General features: G+C 34.3%; 3 protein-coding genes across 3 annotated transcripts; 2 read left to right on the top strand and 1 right to left on the bottom strand.

The window, feature by feature from the left end:
- The first annotated feature begins 2,016 nt into the window (after positions 1–2,016).
- Positions 2,017–2,508, top strand: LOC149093175 (TATA-box-binding protein-like 1). Its single transcript, XM_089268838.1, has one exon. It carries the CDS (start codon positions 2,017–2,019, stop codon positions 2,506–2,508), a length of 492 nt encoding a protein of 163 aa, XP_089124964.1.
- Positions 2,509–7,623: 5,115 nt separating this feature from the next.
- On the top strand, positions 7,624–8,853 carry LOC107370722 (uncharacterized protein F54H12.2-like). Its single transcript, XM_015938691.1, has one exon. It carries the CDS (start codon positions 7,624–7,626, stop codon positions 8,851–8,853), a length of 1,230 nt encoding a protein of 409 aa, XP_015794177.1.
- Positions 8,854–9,425: 572 nt separating this feature from the next.
- On the bottom strand, positions 9,426–13,493 carry LOC107370721 (uncharacterized). Its single transcript, XM_015938689.2, has one exon. The coding sequence runs from the start codon at positions 13,491–13,493 to the stop codon at positions 9,426–9,428; it is 4,068 nt and encodes a 1,355-aa protein (XP_015794175.2).
- Positions 13,494–14,989: the final 1,496 nt, after the last annotated feature.

Genomic DNA, 14,989 nt, shown 5'->3' with positions numbered 1-14,989 from the left:
AGTTTTTATATTGTTTAATTAACTGACAATCTAACATGATTACTCCATGCTGTGGGTATTTTCATTGATTCAAATCTATTGAATCATGTTTCATCCAACGATAATAATTAGGAAACTATTGATATTAAAAGTTCGAAATTTGTTTTTAGCATCAATCATGAACATGATTATCGATGAAAGTTAACGTGTGATATAATAATTGTATTGTTACGCCTCTGATTATTAAGTCCATACTACTAGTACTTAGTTTATTAATAGTATCTGATTATATTATCATATTATTACACTGCATTAGGGAAGCTAGAGATTGAGCGTTATTTGATTTATTTTAATTATTTATAAATGCATTGTTAACTAAGGGGAAAAATGTTGCTATCAATTTTCAACAGAATTATATTGTTATTCAACTCATAATTTATTTGTTTCAAGTCGTATCCTTGAAATTTTTACTGAAATATAACATTGAAAGCAGTTAATGGATTGTTTAGGGATTTGATATTACCGGTTGCAATTGGGTGAGTTTAGGTTCCTTTTTTTAGCTTTTTTAGTTCTTGGTCATTACAAGCTGTATGTAATTGTTCGTGAAGCTTGAACTGGCCGATTTAGCGTCAAAGAGCTAAAATTTAGCATTTATGATAATGCACCACCCATAGGTTAGTATAAAAAATCATGGTTGGAGGTCAATGAGATCAAAGTCATGCAATGGCCTGCATTCAGTCCTAATCTCAATCCCATTAAGAAATGCCTTGCTCGTAAAGTTTACGATGATAAGTGTCGATTCAGAACTTTGGATGAATTGTAGCTTGGAGTTGGCAAAATTTAGTCATAGACTCTTATTGATTTGACTGAATCGCTGACCTAATCTTTCAAGATTAACTGCTAGAGTTATACAAAAAAATGGTTAATCAATCGACTTTTGAGCTCTTAATTGTTGATTCATTGACTAATCTCTAAACTCTTCCTAAATTTTCCATATTATTTATTTTGAAAAACGCCTTGCTGGCCTGATTTTGTTTGTATGATAATTTAGTTTATTTATTATTTTATCAGAGTTGATTTCGCTTGATTAAGCAAATTATATTTCATTGTTGAATAATGTTAAAAACAGAGTTTCGAGTTGATTTACATTTGGTTTGTTTATATTGACAAATTTAAGTTTCATGCCTCTACCGATCTACAAAATGTCAACTCTTAACTTGAATGAAAACTCCTTTGAAAGGCTTTTAATCCCTGAAACAGATATTTCAATTTGAAAATGGCTTTTATTTTTTGGATTTTCTAATTGTTTGTCTAATTTCTTTCATCGAAAATTATGGTCCATTTTAAATGTATGCAAAGATTGATACAATTTAGCCTCAAGTCCATCTAAACTTTTGTAACTTTTGTAACTTTTGTTTCATAGTGTTGCATTTTGAGGGCGTTTCACTTGCTACAAAAAGTCATCTTTAATCAAAAGTTACAATCTTTTTTGAAACTATTATAATTCATCAAAAAATTAATCATCTAAATGCGTCAAACGCTTAAAAATCACGAGTTGACACCTCAAAATAATGCATGGTGCTGTGCATAGAATAGTCACAGATTTGATAATCTCATTTGATTATTCACTGCAAGTAGTTATATAACGTCCTCTTCGAGGACGACTTGGTTTTTCCAGGACAACTCTGTTTTTCCAGGACAGTCCGCTTCTGGGACAAACGAACTGTCCGCTTCCAGGTCAATGATACCGTAAGACGGTGTTAGTTTTTTCAATGTTACAGTGTCTCAATACCAACATACAGTGTGCCTAACCTAAGTTAATATTTCCTCCCCCCTTCCAATCAAACTTGTCCGCTCTAGGACAAAGTTGTCCGTTCTAGGACAACTCCGATGAAAACTATATAAGGCAGTAAAAATCAAATGATCAATCAAAAATGGAATTTCTCACAAAGAAGAAGGTTGTTTTCGGGATCTTAGTGATCGTAATTATAGTCATTGTGATATTAGTTCATACTCTCTATCAACCAACAAGTGAATATGACATCAAACTCGCTTAACTTTACTATTGCTAATATTGTAAGTCTATGGAAGATAGACGGACCAATAAAATTAGAAATTGATAACTCTAAACGTAAGAAGAAATTCAACGCTCAAGTTATAAGAAAACAAGGTGTATTCCTTGTTTTTGCATCAGGCAAAGTGATTGCTACAGGCTTTAAAGATGTAACTAAAGCCGGTTCAGTTCTTCAAGAACTATACCCGGACAATCATGTCAGCTTTGTCAAAGTTGTTAACATTACTGCACATAGTTTCGTGCCCTATACTTTCAATATTCGTGAGATGATAGACTCCTATCAGGATACCACGTACGAACCTGAGATTTATCCAGCAGTTTACATTAAACTGAATGGATTAACTCTGATCTATTATTCAACCGGATCAATAATCATAACTGGCGCCAAAGAGCTTTCTCAGATAGATGGCGCCTTAGTCCAATTTGTGAGAAGAACTGCTCAGATGGGTATTTAAGCAGAGAAGAAACAACACGAGATCATTTCAACGCTAACTACTAACATGTCTACTTGGAAAAACTTCACTCTCCTTGATGGAGAAACTACTTTCAAAATTTGTTACGGTGCTAAAGTTAAACGTATAGATATACGCAAGATAATTAATGATAAACCATCGAGATATGGTGTATCTTTAACAGGAGCGGAATTACTATACATTCATAATTTCTACAAAAACTTTTCGGATGGACCTTTGCAAGCACAGTATTTCAATGTGACAGTGAGAAAATATTCGAACAATTCAGTGGAGATAGAAAAAAATGGTTGTAAAGTCATCACACATTTATCACTCTGGGATAAAATCAAGCCATTCGTGCCTCTTGCAGTTTATTTGGTATACGAGGAAATAGCAGTTGATCAATTCATCGATTTATATATTCTTTCATTTGCCATCGATGCCGAGAAAATGTTAACAAGACAATGGCCTACCAGTGCATTCCTGACCAGTGATCCAGATAATTCAATTGTTTACCAATTAGGATTAGCTCAAGCACAAGAGTTCAAGAATAGAAAGATTGATATCGATTCTTTGAATCGATTCATCGGATCCAACAAGGAGCTTTTCAGCTCCCTCGTCTCATTTATGTATAAATAGACATGTCTTTGCTCTCATCTAGCATTTTACCGTCAGTTATCATGGAAGTCATTTGTGTTTACTTCGATATCCAAGGCTTTACCATTAATGGCGATTTTCAGCCTCGTGAAATATGTTTGTTAAGTGATTATCTTACCTTAAACTTTCTAGTCAGTCAAAAGGATTGTGAACCCACAGAAAAAGAACAATTACAAGTTGAATATTTAACCAACAAGTTCCATGGACTTAGCTTATGTCCCAAAAGAGCAATCAATGAGGACTATGTCAAAACAATCATTAAATTGTTTTACTACTTTTCAAAGGATGGAAGCAAATATAGGATCGCATGTAAATCCAAAGAAGCGGAGGAATATCTGGATTCCTTGAGTCTACCAGCTTTCAATATACTCACAGTCTATGGTGCAACTCATAAAGAGATCCATAGAAACCAATTACCATGTACTCATCACAATAGGGATGATCCCTCTCTCAAATGTTCACTAAATATTGTCCAAGATATGAAGACCTTTATCGATAATCTTGGTTTAGGTCAAATTGAAACTGATTAATTTGTTTAAGAAAATTTAATAAAATTGTTTAAAACTAAAAATGAAGCCTTACTTTATTTATTTACATCACCCATTTACAATGTTAGTTGCTGGTCCAACTGGTTCGGGAAAAACCAGATGGATTACGCAATTAATAACAGGCGCGAATAGATTTTCATCCCCACCACCACAAAAAATAACTTATTTTTATGGTGAGTATCAGAGTATCTTTGGTTCAGTCAAAGGAGTTAATTTCATTAAAGGTTTACCCGAAAACTTGATTGAAAAATTCGACGGAACAGTACCTGAATGGATCATCATCGATGATCTAATGTCAGAGTCAACAAACTCTAGAGTAATCAGTGAACTATTCACTAAAGGTTCACATCACCGTAATCTCTCAGTGATTCTCATTGTTCAAAATTTCTTTACAAGAGGTAAAGAAAGTAGAAACATATCTTTGAATTCACAATACATTGTATTATTCAAAAATCCAAGAGACCAATCAATAATCACTAGTATCGGTAGACAAATGTTACCCGGTAAAGTAAATAAATTACAAGCCATTTATGAAGATGCAACCTCAGCCCCCTATTCATATTTATTCGTTGACTTAAAACCTGAAACCCCAATGGAAGTTAGATTTCTATCTAATGTTTTAGGTGAAAAGGACTACATTACAACATACTTAGTATAAGAATGCAACTATTTACAGTTTATTAAAAATGACAGTAAAGACCGCAATCAAATGCTTACCTAGCCTGAAAGCGCTAGCCAAAGCTAAAAATAACAAACAAAGGAAAAAAATTCTTGATCACGCCAACAAGTGCATTTACAGTGTTATCGCTGAAATTGCAAGAGAAACCTTGAAAGGTACTTTTGATTTATCAGAACAACGTAAAAATAAACTAAAACCGTATAAGAAGCATATACGTGCACTAGCAAGAAAATCTAATCCTACCACTAAAAAGAAAATTATTAATCAACAAGGTGGATTTCTACCCGGATTACTTGTTCCAGCAATCACTTTACTCGCAAATTTAGCTGCAAGATGAATTCAGTGACACGTATGTTCATGGTTTCTGAAGATTACTTCAGACGTAATTGCGAGAAACCAACCGTAACTAATCGACTGTTAAATACAAATATTCCCCTTGATACACAAATCAAATTACTCAATGATTTTGTTTCAAGAACAAAAGACAATTTCCCTAATCAGCCAGCTACTTCATTTCAATACAAAGATGAACCTAAAGAATATGAAGAGGAAGATTTCCCTCGTGAAAGCGTTTATGAAACGCCTCCACCAAATCCGCCATGGGCAACACCTGAACCTGCACCAAAACCGGCATGGGCACGAAGTCTAATACCTGCGACGCCTGTACGTCAAACTCCAGCGAAATTAGAAATGGCTTTAAGAAATATTCCCGGACTTTTCAATAAGAAAGGTGAAGTTTTAAGGTCTGGTGGTGATAAGGTATATGGTAGTAGATTGAGCAAGATTGTAGATCATTTAACTAAGGATGCTGCCGTTCCACTACCTAACGGAGGCCCCCTTGTTATTCGTAGAATAAAACGAGATTATCCTAATATAGTAAAGCATATTAGAAATCCCCGTGCAATTGACTTAATAAAGAACAAGAAGAGATGGAATTAAGCAAAATATATTTCGATCCTAAATCACCCGGTTCATTCGGCGGAGTTAAAAAATTGTACCAAGTAGCGAAAGAAATCAATCCAAAAATCAAGTTCAAAGAAGTTGATGCTTGGATTAGAGATCAAGATACATACAATCTATTCAGAAGATCAATAAAAAATTTCCCAAGATTACCTATTTTAGTTGATAGGATAGATGAGCAATGGCAAGCTGATATCATGGATATGACTTGGTTAGCCAAATCAAACAATAATATTAAATACTTATTAAATGTTATTGATTGTCTTAGTCGATATGCGTGGAGTATCCCTTTAAAAGATAAATCAGCCTTATCGGTTATCAATGCCTTCCGGAAAATTGAAAGAAAACCTGAAAAACTACAAACTGATCAAGGAAAAGAGTTTGTGAATCGATACTTGAAAGAATACTTAACAAATAATAATGTTAATCATTTCACATCAACGGATGACGTGATTAAATGTGCAATAGTTGAAAGATTCAACCGTACATTACGGACAAGGATCTACAGATACATGCACTTTAAAAACAGTCAACGATATATTGATGCACTAGATGAAATTCTCGATGCATATAATTCATCTTACCACCGAACAATCAAAATGTCACCTAAACAAGCATTGCTTTATCCAAGCAAAGCACTTAGTAATATCTTCAAAGCGCAAAAGAAAAATTTAAAGAATCAATCCCCTTATAAAGTTGGAAATTATGTACGAATAACTCGAGCTAAATCTATTTTCGAAAAAGGCGCAACATCAAATTGGACAGAAGAATTATTCAAAATAATCAAAGTAAAGAAAACACCTCAAGGATACATTTACAGATTAGTTGATTGGAGCGATGAACCAATCACATCTATATTCTATCACGATGAGATATTTCCTGTCAAAGAACCCAATCTGTATAAGATTGAAAAAATCCTTAAAGAACGAATAAATCCAGTTACAAAGAAAAAAGAATATTTCGTTAAATGGTTAGGTTATCCTAATAAATTCAATAGCTGGGTAGAAAATGTCGAGTGAATACTTTGTTGATGTTGTATCAAATGCAAGTATGGAAATTTACCCTGACAACACAATCTCCAAATTCATCAATCGACTTGCAACTCCGTTGCATCTGGATGGTGATTGGTCAGTAGCAGTTCAAGAAGTATTTTACCCATTGTCACATAAACCGATTAAAAGATCGATCAGTTATTTTATCTCTTATCGAGGGAAGAGGCCAACCATATCAATAGACTTTGATTATCAAGAAAATGACGATGTTGAGGGAATGTTGCAAAAGCTCAATAAAAGCATAGCCGATTCTCATCTGCAAATTGGATTAAGAGGTATAAATAAACAAAAGGATTTCAAACCCCCTGAATTAGTTCTAATCAGCGAAGGAGAGCCAACTAAGCAAAAGAAAAAAGTAGTTATTAAAGCCGGAAGAATTCCCGATGCTGAAAAAGGAGTTTACCCTATTTTCTCAGATCATACATTCATACGAGCTTTAGGATTCGATAATAATACATTCGCTAGCGAGATGCAGAGAGCCGTAGCCGAAAGTTTGGAAGAAATTAAAGCTCAAAATCAACCTGATCTAGGACCTAAATCACATTTAATGTTCATTTATTCAGACATTATCCATGCACATTTACTTGGTGATATTTCAGCAAGAGTACTAAGAGTAGTTCCGCTCAATCGTGAACCAAGTGATAGACTTGGTCACATGACTTTCACTTCCCCTTATTATTATCCTGTACGTTCAAATAAAATTGAAGATATTAGTATTGTTTTATGTGATGAAACCGGTAATCAGATCAGATTCAAAACTGGTCGCGTTTTTCTCAGCTTACATTTTAAGAAAACTGTATAAGAATAAATAAAATATGTTTATGTAAAAAAAAATGAATCGTAAAATTTATTGTCCGTGTGATAGTGATTTCACTCAACATTACCGATCTCAAGCAGGCAATGGTTACTCTGATATTACGTTATATCGAGGACAGCCTTACCAGCGAGGATATGGTTTTGGTTCGGTTTTTCGAAGATTTGGAGTACCAATTCTTCAATTTCTTGGTAAACAATTTGTTAAAACTGGTATCGATGTAGGCAATGATTATTTATCAGGCGCTAACTTGAAAACTTCATTCAAGGCAAGAGGTAGACAAGGCCTCAAGAATGCAGCAAAAGAAGGATTAAGCACACTTGATTCACTAGTTGATCAAGTCGGTACTGGTATAAGAAAACGAAAACGTCGTAAACTAAAAAATAAAAAGAAAGATATTTTCTCATGATGGAGTACTTACACGAATCTTCTCTACCTTCAAGCAAGTCTGAGTTACAGGTATTTAATATACCTCCTACTCAAACTGCAATTGAATCAAGCTATGAAGTCGAATATCGACCGGTTTCTAGTCTTGAGTCAAGTAATTTTTATGAAATAAATGTCCCTTCAAGTGAAGACTTTACTGATCTAGCATCTACAATGATTCATTTGACTGTTGCTGTTACAACCAATACTAATTTAGCATTAGCAGAAGAAAATCACGTGCGAGCTGTAGAGAATTTTGGAAATGCAATGTTCGAGCAGATCGACGTATTTCTAGGTTCAGTTAATACTGTTCAAGCAAATAACATGTACCATTATCAAGCATATCTCGAAGATTTATTATTCAGACACCCTAATTTCTGTGACTCGGGAAGCCAAGTAACAGAAACTGATTTACGTCAACCTTTTGATTTATTTTTCCGCTTACATTCATCAATGTGCGAACAGGATAAATTGCTACTGAATGGTGTACCTTTAACTTTTAGATTTACTAAAAGTCCATCCGGTTTTCCATTAGTGTCCACTGATGTGACTGAATATAAATTCACAATCAAAAAGTTTTCTCTTTTCATCAAAAGAGTCAAACTTTTCCCCGAAGCTCATAGGAGTTTACTTCAAGGTTTGGATAAAGGTGCTGCTAAATATTTCATTACAAGAAATGATACTCGAAGTTTCGCTATTTCATCTGGTCAAACATCAGTATCAATTGAAAACATTTTCAATGGAGTGCTACCACGAAGGATACTTATTGGTCTCGTAAAAGATTCAGCCCATTCGGGTTCTATTAAAGAGAACCCGTTTGATTTTCTAAACTTTAAAACTAACTATATTGCATTATCAGTTGATGGACATACTGTTCCTAGTATACCGTATACTCCTAATTTTGCCGAAAATTTATTTGCTAGGGAATTCATCAACCTTTATCGATGTTTCAATCAAGATGAAGGAATCCCTCAACTTAACTTATCTAAGGAGTCTTATTTATCAAACTCAACTTTATTTGCGTTTGATCTAACCCCTGATGGAAGTATTGGGGCTGAAAATGGAACTTTGTCTCTAATCAAAAGAGGAAATATAAGACTTGATATTAAATTCACTGCTAAACTTGATGTTTCAATTAAAGCAATTGTGTTTGCACAATTTGATAATTTGATCACTATTGATAAAGACCGAGTTGTACGATTGGATTACTGAAATGCTAACTACTTTGGAAATTGAAAACTTACTAAAAGATGTACCTTGGTTTAATGGAGTTTACGCGCTTGATCAACTACCGAGATGGATACTTGCCCCTAGTTCAGTGATAATTAATCTTGATGAAAGCTATAAACCTGGAAGTCATTGGGTAGCCGTTTACTTTGACAAGAATAAAGTGGCTCATTACTTTGATTCTTTTGGAAGACAACCACAAGGAAATATACTTACTTTTATTGAAGCTAATTCTGATTACTATATTTATAATCCTATCAAGTATCAAGGCAATTTATCAATTGCTTGCGGGTACTTTTGTATTCTATTTGTTCTATCAGTTAATTCTCTAAACTCATTCTATAAACTTTTCCGTCAATGTAAACACGAAAATAATGAAAAGACATTATTTAAACAATTGAAAAAATATTTAATTTAAATAAATTTTTTATAAGTAAAACAAGTATTATTTTTTATACAAAACAAAAACAATTAAACAAAAAGGTTACTAATTTAAACAAAACAAAAACAATTAAACAAAAACGATTAAACAAAAACAATTTATACAAAAGAAAAAATCAGTTATTAATTTTATAATGGCCATAAGCCAATGAAGATAATCGGTCCAGCCAGTATCTTTTATCGTCCAGTGGAGAGAGCATTACTTTTGTCCTCCTGATCATTTGGATATTATGATGATCAGACTGAAGTGATGTTGCTTTATCACGAGTTACAGTATGATGATACAGGCACTCAATGTAATCATCGAAAGTAATTTTGTTTTTGAGTACAGCTCTTGGGACTCCTTTCGCTTTCTTCTTTACTTCGTCTTCAGTTTTTAGTGCGTAGAGTTTCGGACGAATACCTACGAATTCGACAATCTGTTTTCCTGCCATCTCATCTTTGAGGAACCCAATCTTTTTGTTGTTTGCGTTGGAATACAGTGGATGGTCTTTCGGGTAATTGGAAAAGTCCATGATGTTCGAAAAGTGTTGAAGATCGGTTACAATATCTGGAGTCTTAATTTCATAGATGAGAGAATCAGTATCAGTATAAATCATACTGATATTATTGCCATAGTGGGCCTTGAAAGTGTCATAATGTATTTGATACATTTTGAGTTTGGCTAACTCGAGAACGGTGAATCCAACAGCTATCGGTTTATCCATTTTTACTCGCAACGATTTCATCCAAAAAAGCATTTTATTTTCATCAAGAATCATGAATTTTTGACATAAATCCTTTCTGAGATGTCTTTGAGCTTGGATATCTTGAAGTGCGAGAAAAACTTTACGGTGCTTTCTCTTGTCTTCGATGGTTTTACCATAGATGGAATTGACCAAAAGCTTATAAAAGTCTTTCTCGAAGTCTGATGTTGCCGCTTGTCTTTTAGATGTACAGAATTTGACATACTCAGCTAGCCAGGCTGATTGATAGAATTGAATTGTACGATGTACTTTGCTAACTTTCATTCCATGTGCAACATAGAATTTCAGAGTGCGATAGTGGATAACATATCGCTCTTTCTTGATGAATGTTGTAACCAGCTTTGTTGAATGTGTAGGTTTGAAGCCTCTCTCTTTCAAATCATTTTGCAATTCTTGTTGGTACTGACTGTACAATTTCTGTTCAATTTCCATCTTTTCAGGAGCAAGAGGGAAATCATTATGAATATCATGAACATCTTCTGGATATTCGAGATCTACTTCCAATATGTAACCAGTATCAGAGTCATCAGGAGTATTTAATATTTGTTCAAGGGGAAAATTGGACCATTTGAAACCTTTAACTGGTAATTTTTCTGACATGGCATAGCCATATAGATTATTGACATCCAAGTAGAGTAAATTAGATGTTGGTTTACTCTCGTCATAATCTTGCATGTATTTGTTGTTGGCTTTAACATGGCGTTTAGTTACCACTGTCGGTCCACCTCTAATAGCTTTTTCGATCATCAGAAACATGTTGACATCAGTCAATAGATCAAGTTCTATTCCTGTTGTTTTCAAAGCAGCTGACCATGTTAATCCAGGTGCAGAAAATTGATGAAGTGGATCCAATGTAAAATTAGTGATAGACATTTCTCTAAAATTCTCAAATACTGCTGCCAATAAGAGAACGTCAACCTTTAAGTAGATATCGTGGAGATCTTTCAGTGTTTGACAGTTAAAAGTGGACCAAACTTGTTGTAAATGTTCGTACATTTCGTCGGAAATGTTACTTTCTGTCAGTGTTGAATGGAACGCGGACTTATCAGGTAAAGTAGATTCATTGAATACGTCAAGGCTAGTCAAGTACTCGTAAGGAAGTGCGCTCTTTTTGATTAAAAGGGAAGTATCAATATCTCCGAAGGACTGCTTTAAGTAGTGATTTTTACTTTCAGTGGAAATATTTGCAGATAAATTGTCCAAGCTAGATGGTAAGAAAGCATAACTGTCCAGAAATTTGAACCTTCCAAGTATGAAACCAATGAATTTCTCCATATTATGAGGAATTATCACAGGGGGTTGCTCACAAAAATTCACATCAAGTGCTCTAATTATGATGTGACCATCAAAGTTTTTCAAATTGTGAAAAATAACTGGATATTGATCAGGCACACGGTATTCTAAATTACATTGCTGATGAGCAGCTCCTCTATAATTACCAGTGAGGTGGCAATGATCTCGAACTCTATCTCCACCAAGAGTTTTGTTACAAATATGGCAATTAATAGCGTTCTTGAAGGCGTCTTCTTCAGATTGGGAGAGTTGATGATTACGCTTGATTCTTGATTCAAGATAGTCCTCCATGAGTCTCTCACTGTTTTTCAAGCTTTCAAGGAATTTTTTACCAACGTCAGTTCCAAGGTAGAAATCATTGTGAATTATTTTTCCTTCCCAATCAACAATAACGTATCCATAACTGCAAGGCACCAGGTCAGTTAGAATATGATCTGGTTCGGTATTTTTCACAGATAGAGTTTCGAAATCAGCATAAATACAAAAAGGGTATTTAACTTCTTTTCTGTAGTTCCACCTTTTACAGACTGCACGACCACCTTTAGGCATTTCGATAGCTTGTGGTACTTTGACACCACAATCAATTTTGTGTATCTGGAGTTGCTCTTCGAGTCTGAATGATCTGATGCAACGATAGCAAACAAATCTTGATCTGGATTTTGAAGTGTTAACAAGTCTACAAAAATCTGATATGTAATAATAGTGTTCATTCAGCAAAAAAATGTTGACATGTTTTTCCTGTTCAAAAGAAGCGATCTTAAGTGGCACAACCTTTTCTGAGTCCAATTCGTAAGTGTAAACATTTACAGAGATTCTGTTTGCCTTTTCAAACTTTTTGATATCTGTTACAGGAACAATACCTCGAACCATTGAAAAGTCATAGTTGGAGATGAATGAAGAATACAGATCGATTCGTTGACGATTGTGGTCAGCTTTGTGTAAACCAATCAAAACACTGTACATAAAACAATCAGTTTCAGTTTCAGGAGAAATAAGGCATTTTTTGGCCTTCAATCTTGGAGGTAATTTGTCTCTAATACAACCGCCAGTATGTGGTATGTATTTGCCTGCTGCCAAGTCGATGTGATTTATTTTAGCGAGTGCCCAGCCTGATCCTCTTTGTGTAAATTGGTCTATTCTTTCATCAAGTTCAACCAATGCTTCTGCTAAAGAGTTCTCATTAATATCAGCGATTAATCCTGTGAATATGCTCGACTGGAAATATATTTTAATTGATTTTCCTGATATTTCGTCGGTGAAAAGCGCTTCTAAATTGAAAAAATATTTCATTGCTTTAAACTCTCTTACTATTATATTCAATAATGTAATTGTATCGGCACGAATCTTAGCGAAAAGAGAAGTTAGATCAACTTTTTCAGTGTTTACATATCTATAAACCAAATAATATTTGGCAAATGCTTTTTCAATTAACTTGTAACCATTGAATGCTGCTGGTACATCGGCTGGATTTGCTGTACACATACGAACACCACATATCAATAGATGTTTCTGAAAACATGGTGATAAAACGTAAGTTTTACCACATTTATCACACTTAAATGACCCCTTTTTACGCTTTGGCGAATTTTGTTGGATGGGTTGATTCAACGTAACATCAGGTTCATCTTCGCTCTCTGTTGGTTGGTCATAGATGTCTTGTTCAGGATCTGGCAAAGGTTCTTGTTGAGCTGGTTGATCTTGGAAGTCTGAATGTTCTTGTGATGCTGACGGATCTGGTAAATCTGCTGGTTCTTGTTGAGCTGGTTGATCTTGGAAGTCTGATTCAACAATTGGTGGAATAGTTGAAGTTAAATTGATAGGTGATGACTGCGGTGGAGGTAGTGAATAGTGCTGAACTGACAAGTCTAAAGGTGTTTCTTCTTCATCCGATGACAATTCAATAACCTCGATAGGAGTTGGTGATGGTGGTTTCTCAAGAAATCTTCTCAGAAAAATCTTTCGAGGTGGTTGTGGAAAGAGTTCAATAGGTTGATGTTGAACATTGGCATTTCTTCGAGTGAATAAGCACCTTGAACCACGGTTACATGTCGAAGAAGATGTGCAAATAATATTGCAAAGTGGTTGGACAGTTTGAACGGCTTGAGTCTTTTGTCTTTTTGTTGGTGGGCCTTCGAAAACATCCATCCTAGTACAATTAACAGGGGTACAATTAGATTGGCAAGTGTGTGATAAATATTCACCAAGAGAAAAGATTGTTTGTTGGCAGCAAGGGCATTTATAACCTTGTGAGGTAGACATTCAAAAAATGGAAAAAATAACAGGAGAAAATAACTGGAAAAAATAACTGGAAAAAATAACTGGAAAAATAACTGGAAAAATAACTGGAAAAATAACTGGAAAAAAGGTCTGGAAAAATAACTGGAAAAAATAACAGGAAAAAATAACAGGAAAAAAAAACAACGGGAAAAAATAACTGGAAAAATAACTGGAAAAATAACTGGAAAAATAACTGGAAAAAAGGTCTGGAAAAATAACTGGAAAAAATAACAGGAAAAAATAACAGGAAAAAAAAACAACGGGAAAAAATAACTGGAAATATCAGGTTAGCTGGAAATATCAGGTTAGCTGGAAATATCAGGTTAGCTGGAAGTATCAGGTTAGCTGGAAATATCAGGTTAGCTGGAAGTATCAGGTTAACGGCAAGTATCAGGTTAGCTAAAAATTGTTCCCTAAACTCAACCGCTACAATAATAGATGGTCTTTACGATCGAACTCTAAGTTGAGGATTGATAACTTTGGTCTGGTCAATTGCCTTTTATATACTTTGACTGTGACATAGAAAATTTAGGTTCTTTTTTCAACCTTAATTCAAGCTTAAAAAATCAAATTCTATTTGATTTTGACCATTCCTGGTTAATTGTTGTGGTTTTTTGATGATTATTTCTCGTTTAAATTTTTGTAATCGCAATCAGGAAAAGAAATGAAAGAAAGAGACATAAGTGACGCCATCTATGGTCAGTCATTGAAAGTGAAATTCGAAGGTGCTGCCATCTATCGGTGTTCAAAAATTAGATAATGCTATTGTTTAATTGTATACTGATTATACTTAACATTACTTTACTATAATGATGAGAAAATGTTCTCAGTAGAGGTTGAGTATAACTTACATTTCTCAAATATAGTTAAATAGGCTTAATTGTATGCTAACTAGGCTTGACTGTACACAACCGTAGGGATCCAAGGTTGATTAAGAGGTAGACAAGGTCAAATAGAGGTCAGTGGTATATATCCGTGGTACTCAAAAGTATGTCAAAATTTGCTAAATATGCTTAATTATGGTCAAAAGTGGTTAATTGTTGGATCAATAAGCTTTTCCAAGCTTAATTGTTCAGTCAATGTATCAATTAATACAGCGAAGTGTAGAACAATCATGTACAGCGTATGATGCTATTGAGATAGCCACAATGTATGATGATATTGAGACACTGTAACATTGAAAAAAACTAATACCGTATGACGGTATTAATCTTGGCCCAGAGGCGGACACCTTTCAGTTAAACTGTTTCACAGCTTCGTACTAAAGTTAGGTTAGACGGATAAATTGGATACATCGAATGATGGTATTAAAAACCCCATCGAAAGATGGTATAGGTTTAGTTTAGCCACACTGTAACATTGAA

This window comes from Tetranychus urticae, chromosome 3 (assembly GCF_039701765.1).
Source record: "Tetranychus urticae isolate SD_2017Ah chromosome 3, NJAU_TeUrti_SD_1.0, whole genome shotgun sequence".
In the NCBI taxonomy this organism is placed as follows: Eukaryota; Metazoa; Arthropoda; class Arachnida; order Trombidiformes; family Tetranychidae; genus Tetranychus; species Tetranychus urticae.
The sequence above is the reverse complement of the archived record's forward strand: the minus strand, read 5'-3'. Positions and strand labels throughout refer to the sequence as shown.

What these genes read in the sequence shown, in the direction of transcription:
- LOC107370721 (XM_015938689.2), bottom strand. Translation starts at nt 13,493, where the DNA reads ATGGATGTTTTCGAAGGCCCACCAACAAAAAGACAAAAGACTCAAGCC.
- LOC149093175 (XM_089268838.1), top strand. Translation starts at nt 2,017, where the DNA reads ATGACATCAAACTCGCTTAACTTTACTATTGCTAATATTGTAAGTCTA.
- LOC107370722 (XM_015938691.1), top strand. Translation starts at nt 7,624, where the DNA reads ATGGAGTACTTACACGAATCTTCTCTACCTTCAAGCAAGTCTGAGTTA.